The sequence below is a fragment of the Canis lupus genome, chromosome 9 (genome assembly GCF_048164855.1).
Source record: "Canis lupus baileyi chromosome 9, mCanLup2.hap1, whole genome shotgun sequence".
Classification (NCBI taxonomy): Eukaryota; Metazoa; Chordata; class Mammalia; order Carnivora; family Canidae; genus Canis; species Canis lupus.
The window spans coordinates 30,246,305-30,264,034 of record NC_132846.1 but is presented as its reverse complement, the minus strand read 5'-3'; the positions used below and the strand labels follow the sequence as shown (position 1 = coordinate 30,264,034).

The following is a 17,730-nucleotide window of genomic DNA, read 5'->3' as shown; positions in this document are numbered from 1 at the left end:
GATGGTCTCATTAAACCTGTATCCCTTAAAAAAATATTATTCTTGGAATTAGTAAGTGAAATAAATCCACATTTCTGTTGACTCTCTTATAACTCTGGTTTGAAAAATAGTTTTTTAAAATCACTTTGAGGGGTGCCTGAGTGGCTAAGTCAGTTAAGTGTGGGACTCTTGATTTCAGCTCGGGTCATGATCTTAGGGTTGTGAGATCAATCCCCAAGATGGGCTCCATGCTGGGTGTGGAGCCTGCTTGAGTTTCTCTTCCTCTCCCGTTGCCCCTCCCCTCACTTGCATGTATGTTTTCTCTTTCGCTCATAAAAAAAGTTTTAAACTCATTTTGAAAGTTTTTTGCATGTGTACATGTGTGTTGTGTACATGGTATTAAACTTGGAAAAATAATGCCAAATGTTAGCTTTATTTTTTAAAGATTTTATCCATTTATTTGAGAGAGAGACAGGTAGTGACAGCAAGAGTACAAGCCAGGGAGGAGAGGGAGAAGCCAGCTTTGCATTGAGCAGGGAGCCCAACATGGCACTTGATCTCAGGACACTGGGATCATGAGCTGAGCAGAAAGCAGACACCTAATGACTGAGCCACCTAGGAGCCCTTAAATGTCAAGAATAATGAGGCAATAGGAAATAAGGGTATAAATATATATAGGTATGTTTACTGTATTATTTGTTTTGTATACTTGTTAGGTGAACTAATCTATTTCATCTATGGTTTGCAGCTTTGGGCTTTAATTTTAAAAATTCGTCTTTCCTAAGGAGCGAGCCATAAAACATTCATAAAACCTTTCTTATTTTAGATTCTCCAAGAACCTCTATATTTCTTGAAGAACTGAATGAGGCTGTTACACCTCTCCAGGACTATGGAATTTCAGTTGCAAAGGTAGAAAGACATTTTTGTTACTAAATTATTAGTGACAAACATTTGACAATTGTGTGACTGAAGGCTGAGTATCTAAATATACTTATGTTTCACACCTTTTTCCAAACTGGAAAAATAATTTTTCTGCCCTTTTTATATGAAAAAAACAGAAGCGCAGAAAGATAGTTCCAGATTATTGGGTAAATTGGTACATGAAGGAAAAAAAGCTGTCAAAATTCTTTAGCTTAGAACTTATTTTATTTTGTAAACTGTTTTATTGAGGCTATGGTTCAGCTTTCAATCCTATAGTTAGGCTTTTTTGTGTTGTTTTGCCTGACAAATTTAATAGATCTCCACATTCAACTATTTACTAAATTTCTATTAGCACAAACTAAGTTACCAAAATTGAGGTAGTTGAAGCATTTTTCCTTGTCTGTTCTTTTAAGTCTTTGTAATTGCTTATGTTGTAATTTTTCCTTTTTTTTTTAGAACAAAGTCAAAACAACCTAACTTGAAATGACATATTTAATTTTTTTCTCAAAAAATGTTCAAATTTGTCATTGAGTATTACGGAAAATCTCCACATGCATCATAGTTAGCTACCTGAGCTTTTCATTAACTTTAATCTTAGAATTTGTACCTCAGAAAGTTGAATGATTAAAACCCAATGATTATTAAGTTATCTTAGATTAGAATCTACCTGACTTTCTGTGTACATTTATTCTTTCTTAGTTCATTAGCTTTCTACCTCTGAGAGATGGCCACTGTCCTACTTAGTCCCTGCAGTTAGAGTTCCTGGGGCGGGAAGCATAGGAAGGTTAACTAACCTTGACTATTAAAGGGAAGCTCTTTCCTCAACCCAGAGAACACTTCTGACACCAAAGGTGTGAGTTTTCCTCACCATTAAGTTCTAGCACCAGCTGCCCACTTAGCCCAGATCTCACAGGTTGAGGACTAAGTCCTATAAGACTGCCTTCCACTTCGATGCCAGTCACAAGGAGTGATTCCCAGGTTACCTACAGCTTCTGTCTGACTCAGCTACAAATTGGGGGCTCTCACAATTCCCTCCTTGGGTTCAATAATTTGCTGGAATGGTTCACAGGATGAAGAGAACACTTTACTATTACTGGTTTATTATAAATGATAGAACTCTGGAACAGCCAAATGGACAAGATGTCTGGAAGGGCAAGGTCTGGAAGTCTTGAGTACAGGAGCTTCTATCCTCTTGTAGTTTGGAGTGTCTCCCATACATGGATGTGTTCACCATCCTGAAAGCTCTCCAGGCTCTATTGTTTAGGGTTTTTATGGGGGTCTGTTATGTGGGCATGATGGATTAAATCTTTGGCCACTGGTGATTAACTCAATTTCCAGCTCTGAGGATAGGAGGTGGGATAGAAAGTTCAACCTTCTAATCATGCGTTTGTCTTTTTGGTGAGCAGTCTCCCATCTCAAAGCTATATGGGGGCCCCTAGGGATCAGTCACCTCATTAGCATGCAGAAAGATACTCTTAAACACTGCAGAGGTTTCCAAGGTCTTAGAAGCTCTTATATAAGAAACTGGGGTTAAAGACCAAATACTAGAATAAAAGATATTCCTCGCACTCCCGTCACTCAGGAAATAACAATATCAGAAACCAGGCGGAAAAAACCAATGATCTCTTCTTATTATATCACTGCAAAATACTTTAAGGAAATCTTTTAAGTCAATTCCGTATGTAACTTTGTTGACTTTGAACAACTGATTATACTCCAGAATGATAATGGTGCCCATCTTTGAGGAACTTTTAATAAAATTCTACAGTTTACACATGAAATACTAGGTTGATATGACATTCAAAAGGGGTAGTCCTGCTGTTTATCTAGTAACTAGTAACCATGTATCAACTAACTAACTAACAATAGAATATTAAGCTTCATGCCCAGGGTTTTGCCTTTATGAACTGACAAAACTTGGTCTTGATTTTACAGTTGAGGATGCTAAACTATGTGGAAAGGAGACTGGTGAATAAGACAGGCCTCTAGTAAGGACTTAGCTCACTCTTTGGTCTGTAATAGATACTAGGTAAATGTTTATGACATTGAAATGAGCTGACTTTATTTAGTCTCTTAGATAGGTATATGACTAAGACTCAGTCTATTTCCTTGAAGAATTTAGGTCCTAAATAGGGGAGAAAAAATACATTCACATTTCATTTCAATAATTAGCAGAACATGATCATTGTGATACAAATAAAATGCCACTGAAGTTTAAAGGAAGGGCAGCTCATATCTAATTGTCAGGGCAGAAGGTCATGTATGGCATTGGGAAAGACTTGACAAACAGTAGCATTTTGAGATAGTCTTTAAAAGTTAAGATTTCAAGAGGCAGACATAGATGAAAAAAACCCTAAAATCTAAATTGGACTAAATGATAAGACAGAAATCGCCATGCTGAGTATAATAACCAAACCCAACTCTGTACTATTTAGAAATGTATCTTAGAGTTCAGACATCTTTAAAGTAAATGAAGGAAAAAGATGTATCATGTAATTAATAACCAAAAGAAAGCTAGTGTAGCTATTTTACTGTATTGAAGCAGATTTTTTTTTTTTAAGATTTTATTTATTTGAGAGAGAGAGAGAGAAAGCACAAGCAGGATGAGAGGCAGAGGGAGAGGAAGAAACAGAATGCCTGCTGGGCAGGGAGCCTGATGCAGGGCTTGATCCCAGGACCCCAAGCTCATGATCTGAGCTGAATGTAGCCGCTTAACAAACGGACTAACTCATCCAGGTGCACCTCAAAGCAGATTTTAAAACAAAAACCCTTTGAATCATCTTTGATTTTTCATTTTTGTCATAACTAATCCATCAATAAATCTTTAAGTTCTATTATCAAAACTTCCCAAATCTGACCACTTCTTTCACCTCCACTGTGACCTTCCCCCCCTTATCCAAACCTTCATCATTTCTCATCTGGTAAGCTACGGTAGTCGTCGTCGTCGTCGTCGTCGTCTTCTTCTTCTTCTTTTTAAGATTTTATTTATTCATGAGACACACACACACACACACACACACACACACACACACACACAGAGAGCGCGCGCGCGAGAGAGGCAGAGACACAGGCAGAGGGAGAAGCAGGCTCCATGCAGGGAACCTGACATGGGATTCGATTCCAGATCCCCAGGATCATGCCCTGGGCTGATGGCAGCACTAAAGCACTGAGCCACTCAGGCTGCCCCACTACAGTAGTCTTCTAATAATTGGCCTTTCTTTCTCCTTTTACTTTTGTCCCACTAAACTTTTCTCCACACATGAGTCAGATGTGTCAGGTCACTTTGCTACCCCTTCAGAAAGATTTCCCGTGAGATTCAGGATAAAATAGAAACTCTTCACTCTTTTGGACACTGGCTTCCTCTCTAATTGCATTTTTCATCCCTTTACCTTTCTCAGTTTTTTCTGGCACCTACAAGTCATCATTTTGTTACCTGAACCTGCTAGAAGTGTTATTTCCAAAAGGCCTTTTCAAATATTTCCCTTTCTGCTTAGAATTCCTCTCTTCCACACATTTATATAATCAGATGCATCATTCTATTCCTTCTGTTCTTTGTGCAAGGCCCACCCTCTCCCCCAAGCCTTCCTTGATTACCTATCTAAAATGTCTTGTCACACAGTATCCCCTTACTATTTTTTCTTTATGGGACTTAACACTACATATTAATTAGTTTTTAAAATTGTCTGTCTCTACTTTTAGAATGTAAGTTCTAAAGATAAAGATCTTTATTTGGAACTTAACTGTACCCCCAGTGACTAGAAGAGTGACTAACATATGGTAGGTGTTCATATATATGTTGCACGGGATGAATGGAAAAATATCTATTGTCGTGATGTCAGCCATCCCCTATGCTCTGACTTTTAAAAATTCTTTCTAACATTCCATCTTTTTTGGTTGTAGCTGTATTCTGACTTTTTTTTCCTGTATTCTGACTTTTAATTCTAATTCTCTATTCTCAATATTTTTTGACTGTCCATTCTCTTGTAGCTTTTGAAAATAAATGTAGCTTCGCCAGTTGTCATTCTGCTCCCTCAAACTCTATTAAAATTAAATTGAACACACACAAAATCTTCAACCCATTAAAAAGACCAAAAACTTACAAAATGAAATAACTCTTTTTCTGCCAGCCTTAGTTTACGTTTTGTTGGTGGCTACCCATTGCCCCATCTTAAAACCTCTTCGTTCTCTTCATCTCTTTCCTTCCCCCTCTATCCCATACTCTATACATATGCTCAGTCTCCTCCCTAGTTCTACTTGCTCGATTGGTGAAAAGTCTCTTGAATTCTTTTGTCCTCTTCTGCTTTACTTCAGATGCCAGTCATCCTTGCCCTTTATGATATCATATTCATTTAACCTGCTTCATTATCTTTGTGCTCTCTTGCCTTCCATTGTACCTTCATGTTGCTGCCAAGATTATCCTTATATTTTTCACACAGAGTCTAGATTATAAACTATCAGGGACTGTCATGGCTACCCTAACATCATCAATGACTCAGGTTCATTCTTTGTTTTACCATCCTCAGCAAGGGTTTCTCCTTTAAAGATGCTTTATGGTCCATGATTACTGTTGGTCCCCAGCTGCCTTGTCTGTTTTTTGTCAGGAAGAAGTGGGAAAAGAGTATAAGTCAGCTCCCTTTTAAGAACCGTCTGGAATCCAACCCCAGTGACTTCTAACACTATTGGGCCATCTGTAGCTGTTGGAGCGTCTGGAAAATTCTTTCATTGAGGCACTTGTGTTTAGGGAAGTTCTGTTAGTAAAACAAAAATGAAGGATGGATTTTGGATAAGAAACCAGCAGTATCTGTATTCCAGATGCTGAGATGCTTTCATGCTCCCAGCTTACTTCTGCTTCTTGGCTTTTGCTCATGATTTTTTGTCCTGCCTTATTGTTTCTTTCCTTTTCTACCTGGTTACCTCCTACTTGTTCTATAAGTTTGAATTAAATGTAAACTCTTAAGTATAATTAAATATAACTCTTAGATGTGGAAACAATTTCTTTCTCTGGGTTACCTTGAGCACTTGAATAAATGAGCAATTATAGGATATAAATCAGAAAGAAAAGTAAAATAAAAAATTTGACCTGGAGACAAACTACTGTTTAATTTTCCTTCTTGTTTCTCTAACCAAGAAACTTGACCTTTTGATATATACTCTAAACCTTAAATATAATCTTTTAAAGGTTAATTGTGTCAAAGAAGAAACATCAAGATACTGTGGAAAAGAAAAGGATTTGATGAAAGCATATTTATTCAGGTAAAGTATTTTTTTGACTGTGATAGATACAAAGCTTTACTTCTAGAATATTAAAATGTATAAAATGTCACTAAGCCAGAATAAAGCTTTATGCAATGAAGGCCATATGAAGTTTAGCAAACAGTCTAAGTCATAGATTTGTTACCTGCACTTTACCTTCCTTATCTATGAAATGAGATAAAATAGCTATAAAACCTACCTTACAGGCTTGTTTTGAATATTACGTGAGAATTCTTTTTTTTTTTTTTAAAGATTTTTAATTTATTTATTCATAGAGACACACACACACACAGAGAGAGAGGCAGAGACACAGGCAGAGGGAGAAGCAGGCACCATGCAGGGAGCCCGATGTGTAACTCGATCCAGGGTCTGCAGGATCAGGCCCTGAGCTGCAGGCGGCGCTAAACCGCTGTGCCACTAGGGCTGCCCCTACGTGAGAATTCTTATGTAAACTCCTACTATAAGTGCCGGGAAAGTAAGCACTTAACAAATTTAGTGTTTTGAGTAGATCTGTCATGTCCATATTTGGGTGTGAAGGAAATGTATTTTTGAGAGATCTGCCAATGTCCCAGTTACAGATTCCCCTGCATTTTGATCTGCTAGTCTCTGAGGTTTCTCAAAGTCTTTTTCTCAAACTGTTGGGATTTGGCCTGAGAAGTGGGGGCAGAGTCTCTCTCCTCAGAGATCAACTGCTGAGGACACTTCTTTCTCTCTCCTACTTGTCTCCTCCCCAGCTCATTTAGGGAATGTATGTGTATGTGACTGGGAGTATGGTAGGACGCCTTGTTGAGACTCATGTGTTTTCCCAATCTTTTTGCCTAGCCCAGAGCCTAAGCTCTTCAAAGTCAACATACGTAGTGAGTGTATATTCAATAAATATTTGTGTGTTTTTTACAGTCAGCATGCTGGTAGGTGCATGAGATAATGGATAAATACCAAGGCTGTAACGTCAAAGGACTTATAACCTACCGTATTGGAGAGACAAGAAAAGTGAATTCCAAGGAAATATTTCTGTAATGCTTTTTAAATTTTTTTAATAGGGGCAACATCTTACTTAGAGAATTCCCTACTGATGTCTTGTTTGATGTGAATGCCATCGTTGCCCATGTTCTCTTGTAAGTACAGGGGGTACTCATTGATTTATTGTTATTTATCTCGATTTCATTTTAGGCAATCATAATCCATTAAAATATTTTAGGGTTTTAACATTATATTTGTAGGCATTAATTTCACACAAAATTACTGATCTGTCTTTTCCCTATGTAGAGGATCTAAAATGTCTTGAATGGCAAAGGATACAAAAACATCTTTGTTTAAAAAGTAGGAGAGAACACAATCACATGGTCATAGTATTGCTTTTGCTTTTGAATATACCTGTGGAGTAAGGATTTTACTAGGTAAGAAGCTAATCTTTGCTATTCTCACTGGGATTTTTAAAATATCTGGCATGCTTCTCATCCCAGCTTGATTTTTCTGGGGTCTGTAGTTCTGTGTCTACTCAGTAGGTGCAGAAACAGCGCCAGTAGTCCCGGAACACGTCTTAGTGTTTACAGAGAGCGAGACAGAGAGAGAAACAGAGAGAATATCTAAATTTAACTTTCCTAACATGGAATTTGGAAGCCTAGGATTTAGGCCTATGTGGAGTCCATTTGTGCAGTCTCCTCCTGGATGAAGTCTGATTACCTCTTCAGTGACAAAGTTTGAAGCCATGACTTCATTAGGGACACAAGTTTACATGAACCTTTCCAGTTTAATGTTGTGTTAGGGCTGCTGGCCACTAAGACCTTTGCTGACATTGAGTATCTTTGTTTTCTGCTTGGCTCTCCTCTTCCTTCTACTCTCTGACTGGATTCCCATAAAAATTGGGTGAAAGTTAAATGATAGGAAACTCAGAACTTACAGGTGAAAAGTTGTAGTTATCACTTCGCTAGTGGACACTTTTAAATGTTCCAGTACACATCATATATAAATGAAAAGTTTTTAGAAATTCCTGACAACCATGGAATCTGAGGCCTGTAGACTACGAAGCCAATTGTAAGAAGTGAATGGTGGTCTTTTCGAGAGGAATTCCAAAGAACTGTTAGGCTGCATAGAGGCTTTTCTCTTAAAGAAGGATGGCTGGCTGGCTTGAGGATTGGGGTCATAAAAAGGCTTAGCAAAAAGCCCCAGTAGTAGATTTGATACTTGTTCTCGGGAAGCTTACTGGTTTCTGCTGTTTTTACAGCAGGTATCTGACGATAGTCTTAGAGCCAGATATGAGGGTTGAAGAGATAGAGAAAGAAGATTCTTTGAAGGATAAGGATGTTATCCTTAGGTACTAAGATTGTCTTTGAGAAGTTTGATGGCAGATCCTGGACCAGCAGGTCCATGTTGGATAACCGGACAACAAGGTGGTTTTGAAACAGTTGGGCCTTAGTGTGGAGAGGCTGCCCGTGCTGGGAACTGGTTAGCTTGTGGGGCTTGTGTTATTCAATCCTGCTGTAGTGTCCTGTTGCTGTGTTAATGCTGATTCATAGAACACTAATTCCACAAATAGATGATTCCTCGTGTTCCTGCTATGTGCCAGATACTTGTTAGGCACTGGGGATACAGAATAGAAAAGGATATGGCTTCTGTTCTCTAGGAATTTAGTGTTTTGTTACATAGACAGATACATAAACAGAAAATACTGTGTAGTAAGTAAATTGGTAGAAGTTTGTATGCCTGAGCGCTTGTATTCCCAGCACAGGGAAGAGTTACCTGTGTCTAGAATGAGGGTGGGTATTTGTTAAGAATGCTTCCTGGTGGAGGTGGCACTTGGGATGAGTCTTAAAGGATAAGTGGCAGTTTGCTTGGTGAAGAAACAGAAGGTGGGGAAAGCAGGGGAAACTGTGACCAAAGGCATGGAGGTTAGAATAGTTTGGGGGAGTAGTTTTTTTTTAATACTTTTTTTTTTTTTTAGTGATTTTATTGATTTATTTGAGAAAGAGAGAGAAAGAGAGAGAGAATGAGCAGGGGAAGATGCAGAGGGGGAAGCAGACTTCCTGCTGAAGAGGGAGCCTGACTTGGGACTCGATCCTAGGACCCCAGGATCATGACCTGAGCCAAAAGCAGACATTTAACTGAGCCATCCAGGCACCCCTGGAGAGGGGGGGCAGTTTTTACTGGAGTATGAAATGGGAAACAGGAGATGACAGCAGAAAAGTAGGTATGGGGGTCAGATGGAAGGGATCTTTGTTTACCATGAGAAGAAGTTAAGGCTTTGGGATAGGCCCTGAAGGATGAGGAGGTTAGCTCCAGGCCAGAATACTTATGTGGCCTATGAGTCCTGCCCACAGGCAATTACAGGCTTTGTCTGGCAGGACTCATAGGGTAAAGGTGCCCTACCCACACCAGACTCGGTGCATATCCAGTGCATTGCAGTTTTATAGAGAAAATTGAGGTCCAAGACTTAGGGACATAGGCCAGACATGCTCCTATGTAACCTGTATTTTTAGCTCAAGTGTCTCCATTCAGAGGCCTCATTATAAGAAAAGACCTTGACAGAGGCACCTCCCAGGTGCTTCTGCTAAGACCTCTTTATCAGGGGTCTTTGATTGAGGCACTTTTCTCCACTTAGTATATTTCCTCTTTTGGCTCTTCTCCCTTTCTTTCTCCTCAGCCCATGAGTTCATAAAGAGTCAAGAGCCTTTGTTTGGGGCTCCTTGAAATGAGATGCTCCCCTGCACCTGCACTGCACCCCTTTGACTTTTGCCTAATGCTGGCCAATGGTGGGTGGGGCAAGGAATAGAATATTGTAGAACTGTTGCCTCACTTTTGGCCTCTGGCTTGTACTACCACAGTGAGTGAATAAAGGCTTGATTGTTAAATTCGGCTCACTGTCCTGACCACCTCAACAAGTGATTGCTCCACAGAGGATTATAGGTAGAAAAGTGATATAATCAGATTAGTACTCGAAAGCTCTTTCTGGTGGACATGAATAGATTTGTGAAGTCCAAGCACACATAGAAATCATTGTGTGTCTATTATATGATTTAGGGAGGTAAAATATAGATAGCAAGGAGGAGATTTTCTTTTTAATGCTTAGAAGGTGAAATTAACTGGATTTGGTAAGAGCTAATTTGGTAACAGTCAGCAAAACTACAAACTTGAAATTAATCCCTAATCTCTTCTTTTCTGTCTTTCCAATCCTACTCAACCCTGAATCCTCTCTGATCAACATCTGAAGTAGGCAAGGAAGAAGAACAGATTTACAGGGGAAGAGGAGTTGACTTTAACAAGGGGAATGCCCATCGGATGTGAGTCTCCAGTAGGCAGCTGTGGGATTTTGAACTGAGGAGTACAGATGTAGGTATAGTCAAGATACAGGTTATCCAGGTAGCACCTTACACAACACCAGCACTTATGGGAAAAAGAAACTGAGTTGGGGGGGGAATAAATGTCAAGGAAATAAAATTGCAAAAAGGCAATGTAAGAAAAATGACTTTGGAATATATTACAAAAATTCTCTGTAGTGATATTCAGAATGTTGAAGAACTGTGCTTAATAGTGTGCCATATCCTAGCTACACCTTCCAAATAACCATGAGGAAAAACGATACCTTTCAATTTGTCATCCTACTTTTATGTGCTAAAACCATCAATTTGAAATATCTAGTGCCTAGCAAGCAGTTTCCCTCTCCTGTACTCTTTTGTAGTTGTATACTATTCATTGAAATGGACCTGAACATTTGGAATTTGATTTGGAATCTTTTGCCCATTTTTCTGTCATATTTGAACTGTATTAGCTTCTGATACTTTTTTTTTTTTTAAAGATTTATTTTAGAGAGCACACATGCAAGTGAGTGAGGGGAGGGCCTGAGGGAGAGAATCTTCAAGCAGACTCCCTGCTGAGTAGGCAGTCTATCCCATGAGATCACAATCTGAGCCAAAACGAAGAGTCAGAGGCTTCAAACATTGAGTCATCCAGGTGTCTTAGATACTTTCTTTATATGAAGGAGAAACAAACTACATTTCCCCCCAAGTTGTCATTTATCATCTAAATTTCTCTATTCTTTTTTTTTTTTTTTTAAGATTTTACTTATTTGAGAGAGAAAGCTCACAAGAAGAAGAGGAAGGCAGAGAGAGAGAGAGAGAGAGAGAGAGAGAGAGAGAATTTCAAGGAGACTCTGCCCTGAGTGCAGAGCCCCAAGCAGGGCTTGATCTCACAACCCTGAGACCATGACCTGAGCTGAAATCAAGAGTTGGATGTTTTACCAGTTGAACTACCAAAGCACCCCTGAAATTTCCCTATTCCTTAAAGAATTATCTGGTCAAATTTATCTTTTCTCTTCAGAATTGTAGAATTTGAGTTTTACTGTGGTTTGTCTTATACCGTAGTTTTGAAGGAATTTATTCATTTAAAAAATTATAGATTTTGTTTATTTATACATTTTTCCAGGTTTATTTTTTATTTATTTTCAAATTTTTATTTAAATTCCAGTTAACATACAGTGTAATATTAGTTTCAGTCTTATATTAGTTTCATTAAATATGTAATTTAGTGATTCATAACTTACATATAACACCCAGTGCTCATCATAACAAGTGCCCTCCTTAATACCCATCCCCTGTCTAGCCCATCCTCCACCCACCTTCCTCTATCAACCCTTAGTTTTGTTCTCTATAGTTAGAGGTCTGTCTTATGGTTTGCCTCTCCTTTTTTGCCCCTGTGTTCATTTGTTTTGTTTCTTAAATTACACAGATGAGTGAGATCATATAGCATTTGTCTTTTTCTAACTGACTTTTTCTCTTAGTGTAATAATACACTCTGGGTCCATTCATATTGTTGCAAATGGCAAGATGTCATTCTTTTTGATGGCTGAGTAATATTCCATTGTACATATCTACCATATCTTCTTTATTCATTCATCAGTTGATGGATATTTGGGTTCTTTTTATAATTTACCTGTTGTTAATGCTGCCATAAATACTGGGGCACCTGTAACCCTTCAAATCAGTATTTTTGTATCCTTTGGGTAAATCCTTAGTAGTGAAATTGCTGAATCTTAGGGTAGTTCTATTTTTAACTTTATGAGGAACCTCCATACCATTTACCAGACTGGCTGTATTAGTTTGCATTCTCATCAACAGTGTAAGAGGGTTCCCCTTTCTCTGCATCCTTGCCAACACTGTTGTTTCCTGTGTTGTTAATTTTAGCCATTCTGATAGGTATGAGATATTGCAGTTTCGGCTTGTATTTCCCTGATGATGAGTGATGTTGAACATCTTTTCATGTCTGTTAGCCATCTGGATGTCTTCTTTGGGAAAATGTCTATTCATGCCTTCTGCCCATTTCTTAACTGGATTGTTTTTTAGATGTTGAATTTGTTAAGTTCTTTTTAGATTTTGGATATTAATCTTTTATCAGACATGCAATTTGCAAATACCTTCTCCCATTGTGTAGGCTGCCTTTTAGTTTTGTTGATGGTTTCCATTGCTGTGCAGAAATTTTTTATCTTGATGAAGTCCCAATAGTTAATTTTTGCTTTTCTTTCCCTTGCCTCCAGAAATGTATCTAGTAGGAAGTTGCTATGGCTGATGTCAAAGAGGTTAGTGCCTATGTTCTCCTCTAGGAGTTTGATGGTTTCCTATCTCAAATTTAGGTCTTTTGTCCATTTTGAATTTTATTTGGGTATGGTGTAAGTGATCAGTTTCATTCTTCTGCATATTGCTGTCCAGTTTTCCCAACAGCATTTGTTGAAGAAACTGTATTTTTTCCATTGGATATTCTTTCCTGCTTTGTTGAAGATTAGTTGACCATATAGTTGTAAGTCCATTTCTGGGTTTTCTATTCTGTTCCTTTGATCTGTGTATCTGTTTCTGTGTCTGTACCATACTGTCGTGATGACTGCAGCTTTGTAATATAACTTGAGGTTCAGAATTATGATGCTTTGGGTATTCAAGGTCTTTTGTGGTCCCATACACATTTTAGGATTGTTCGAATTCTGTGAAAAATACAGGTGAGTATTTTGATAGAGATTGTATTAAATGTATAGATTGCTTTGGGTAGTGTAGACATTTTAACAATATTTGTTCTTCCAATCTCTGAGCATGGAATGTTTTTTCCATTTCTTTATGCCCTCTCTAATTTCTTTTATCAGTGTTCTATAGTTTTCAGAGTACAGATCTTTTACCTTTTTGGTTAGGTTTATTCCTAAGTATCTTATTATTTTGGTGTAATTGTAAATGGGATTGATTCCATGATTTCTTTTTCTCTGGCTTCATTATTGGCATATAGAAATGCAACAGAATTCTGTACATTGACTTTGTATATTGTGACTTTACTGAATTTGTATATTAGTCCTTGCAGTTTTTTTGGTGGAGTCTTATGGGTTTTCTACATAGAGTGTCATGTCATCTGCAGATAGTGAATTTGACTTCTTCCTTACCAATTTGGATGCCTTTTGTTGTTGTTGTCTGTTTGCTCAGGGGCTAGAATTTCCAGTATGTTAAATAACAGTATGTTAAATAACAGTGGTGAGAGTAGACACCTCTGTCTTGTTCCTGACCATAGCTCTCAATTTTCCCCATTGAGAATGATATTAGCTGTGGATCATTTATATATAGCCTTTATGATGTTGAGGTATATTCCATTTATCCCTATTTTGTTGAAGGTTTTTATCAAGAAGGAATGCTGTACTTTGTCAGATGATTTTTCTATATCGAGAGGGTCATATGGTTCTTATCCTTTCTTTTATTAATGTGGTATATCACGATTGATTCACAAATATTGAACCACCTTTGCAACTTCATAATCTCTTATAATTGTTTATATTTCTGTTGTGTTGATTGTGATCTCTCCTCTTTCATTCATGATTTTATTCATTTGGGTCTTTTTTCTTGGCTAGGGGTTTATATTGATAAATTTTCTTAATTTTATGATTTTAATTTTTTCAAAGATTCAGCTCCTGGTTTTCATTGGTCTGTTTCTTTTTGTTTCTATATCATTTATTTCTGCTCTCATCTTTATTATGTCCCTTCTTCTGGCTTTAGGCTTCATTTGTTGTTCTTTTTCTAGCTCCTTTAGATGTAAGTGTAGGTTGCATATTTGAGATTTTGCTTCTTGAGGTAGGTCTGTATTGCTATATACTTTCCTCTTAGGACCCTTTTGATGTATCCCAAAGGTTTTGGGCCATCGTCTTTCATTTTCATTATTTCTATGTATTTTTTTTATTCTTTAATTTCCTGATTGACCCATTCATTTTTTTATTCTTCTTTTTTAAGTAGAGCCCAATGTGGGGCTTGAACTCATAATTCTGAGATCAGGACCTGAGCTGAGATCAGGATGCCTGCCTGGCTTGGTGGTTGAACATCTGCCTTCAGCTCACGTTGTGGTCCCAGGGTCCTGGGATTGAGTCCTGCATCAGGCTCCCCACAGGAAGCCTGTTTCTCCCTCTGCCTATCTCTCTTCTGGGTCTCTCATGAATGAATAAATAAAATCTTTTTTTAAAAAAACAAACAAAACAAAGACCTGAGCTGAGATCAGGAGTCAGATGCTTAACCTATTGAGCCACCCAGGCGCCCTTACTCATTCATTCTTTAGTAGGATGTTCTTTAGCCTCCATGTACTTGTGGTCTTTCCAAGTTTTTTCTTGTGGTTGACTTCAGGTTTTATAGCATTGTGATCAGAAAATATGATCTCAGTCTTTTGTACTCATTAAGCCTGATTTGTGAACTAGTATGTGATCGATTCTGGAGAAGGGCCCATGTGCACTTGAAAAGAATGTGTATTCTGCTGCTCTGGGCCTAAATGTTCTGAATGTATCTGTTAAGTCCATCTGGTCCAGTGTGTCATTCAAACCCATTGTTTCATTGTTGATTTTCTGCTTGGATCATCTGTCCATTGATGTAAGTGGAGGGTTAAAGTCCCCTAGAATTATTATATTATTAATGAATTCTTTTACGATTTTATTTTATTTTTTATTTATTTATTCATGAGAGACAGAGAGAGAGAGAGAGAGAGAGAGAGAGAGAGAGGCAGAGACACAGGCAGAGGAGAAGCAGGCTCCATGCAGGGAGCCCAATGTGGGACTCAATCCTGGGACCCCAGGATCACACCCTGGGCTGAAGGCAGGCACTAAACTGCTGAGCCACCCAGGTGTCCCAAATTCTTTCATGTTTGTTACTATTTTATATAATTGGGGCTCCCAAGTTGGCATAAATATTTACAATTGTTAGATCTTTTTGTTGGATAGGCCCCTTTATTATGATGTAGTGTCTTTTCTTCATCTCTTGTTATAGTCTTTAGTTTAAAATCTAGTTTGTCTGACATAAGTATGACTACTCTCCCTTTCAGTGGACATCCATTTATATGGTAAATATTTCTCTATCCCCTCATTTTCAATCTACAGGTGTCTTTACGTCTAAAATGAAGTAAGCAGCATATAGATGGGCCTTGTGTTGTTGTTAAAAGATTCTATCTATTTATTCATGAGAGACACAGAGACACAGGCAGAGAGAGAAGCAGGCCCCATGCAAGGAACCCGATGTGGGACTCAATCCCAGGACTCCAGAATCACGCCCCGGGCTGAAGGCAGATGTTTAACCGCTGAGCCACCCAGGCGTCCCTGTTGTTGTTTTTTAATCCATCCTGACACCCTATGTCTTTTGATTGGAGCATTTAGTCCATTTACGTTCAGAGTGATTATTGATAGATATAAATTTAGTGCCATTGTATTACTTGTTTTTTTTTGTTTTTGTTTTTGTTTTTGTTTTTGTTTTTTTTTGGCGATTTTCTTTGTTCCTTTGTAGTCTTTGTGACTTTTGGTCTTTCTTTTCCACCCAGAGTCCCTTATAATATTTCTTGCAGGGCTGGTTTAGTGGTCATGAACTTCTTTTGTTTGGGAAACTCTTTATCTCCCCTTCTGTTCTGAATGACAGCCTTGCAGGATAGAGTATTCTTGGCTATATATTTTTCCCATTCAGCACATTGAATATATCCTGCCACTCTCTTTTTGCCTGCTGAATTTCTGTGGATAGAACTGTTGCTAACCTTATTCTTCTTCCCTTGTTAGTTAGGGACTTCTTTTGTCTTCCTTCATTTAGGATTTTTTTCTTTATCTCTGTATTTTGCAAATTTTACTATATGTCTTGATGTTTGCCAAGAGTTTTTTTTCTTTATCTCTGTATTTTGCAAATTTTACTATGATATATGTCTTGGTGTTGGCCAAGAGTTTGATGGGAGTTCTCTGTGCCTTCTGGATTTAGATATCTGTTTCTTTTCCCAGATAGGGGAAGTTTTCAGCTGTAATTTCGTCAAATAAACCTTCTGCCTCCTTTCTCTCTCTTCTTCTTCTGGGACTTCTATGATACAAATATTATTATGTTTTATGGAGTCTCTGAATTCCCTAAGTCTACATTTGTGATCCAATATTTTTATTTTCAGCTTCATTATTTTCCATAATTTTATCTTCTGTATCACTTTCTTGTTCCTCTGCTTCTTCCATCCTGTGGTCCTTCCATCCAGTCAGTTTTGCATCTCAGTTATTACAGTTTTCATTTTGGCCTGACTAGGTTTTAGGTCTTTTGTCTCTTCGGTAAGGGTATCCCTGGTATCTTCTATACTTTTGTCAAGCCCAGGTAGTATCTTTATGATTGTTGCTTTACATTCTGGATCAGGCATATTACTTATATCTGTTTTGATTAGATCCCTGGCCATGACCATTTTTTGTTCTTCCTTTTAGGTCCTCTGTCTTGGCATTTTGTCCAGGTTTCTGTCTTCTTTGTGTTAGGAAAGCCTGTTATATTTACTGTTCCTGAGAGTAATGGTTTTATGAAGAAGAAGTCCTATACTGTCCAGGGCCTGGTGCTTTAGTAAGTGTTTCAGAGTGTGCACTGGGCTACTGTGTGTTTTGGCACCTCTTTTCCTCAGGTCAGTTTTCTGCACAGTTACATCTTGCCTGCATTGGGGAGTGTTTGGCCTTGGCCAGAGTGTGGTGAGTTTTAACTAGTTGTATTCTGATCTGCTTGTTAAAAGAGACCTGATGCTATTTCCACTAGAGTGGAAACTTTGTGGAACTTTATGGTTGGTAGATGTGGTACGTAGGGTGTGGGGGGTTTGTGCTGGTCTTCTTGGGGAGGGGCTGCCATACTGGTTCTTAGGCACACTTGCCCAAGAAAGCAGCACCAGCAGAGCAGAGGGAATGGGTTTGGCATAAACTGTTTAGGCTACCACTTTTGGCACTTTACTGCTTACTGAAATTAGTTTATGCTGAGGCGTAGGGGAGGGAAATGGGGCCAGCCCCCTCCCTTATCCCTAGAGATGGGAGTTCAAGCCTGTCACTGTCCAGGAACCCCTCCCAGAAGAGCAGAGAATCTCCCCTTAGTGTGTCCCAGGCATCCCTCAAATCCCTACCTTTACCCTGTCTGTCAACCTGATCATATAGTGCACCTTGGGGTCTATCCTAGGCAGATGGGATGAATTTTAAAACTCCAAACTTTAGAGACCTGGTGCAGCAGGGACCTGTGTTGGTTCTCCAGGGGAGGGTCTCACTGTGCTGGGGGTGATGCAGGTTTGTCCCAAAGGGTAGATACGCCAAAGTGCAGGGGTTTGGAGTTT

The 17,730-nt window shown here is 38.5% G+C and overlaps 1 protein-coding gene across 6 annotated transcripts in view; it reads left to right on the top strand.

Moving 5' to 3' along the window:
• Positions 1–17,730, top strand: part of TXNDC16 (thioredoxin domain containing 16) — a 121,555-nt gene that overhangs the window by 10,443 nt on the left and 93,382 nt on the right. For 4 of the 6 annotated variants that reach the window (XM_072838566.1, XM_072838563.1, XM_072838567.1 and 1 more), the window contains exons 4-6: positions 806–888; positions 6,080–6,153; positions 7,194–7,268. In XM_072838566.1, the coding sequence (XP_072694667.1) occupies positions 806–888; positions 6,080–6,153; positions 7,194–7,268 (232 nt within the window). Of the gene's footprint in view, positions 1–805; positions 889–6,079; positions 6,154–7,193; positions 7,269–10,363; positions 10,431–17,730 lie in introns of all 6 variants that reach the window. The other 2 variants (XM_072838568.1, XM_072838565.1) reach the window with 2 other exon arrangements.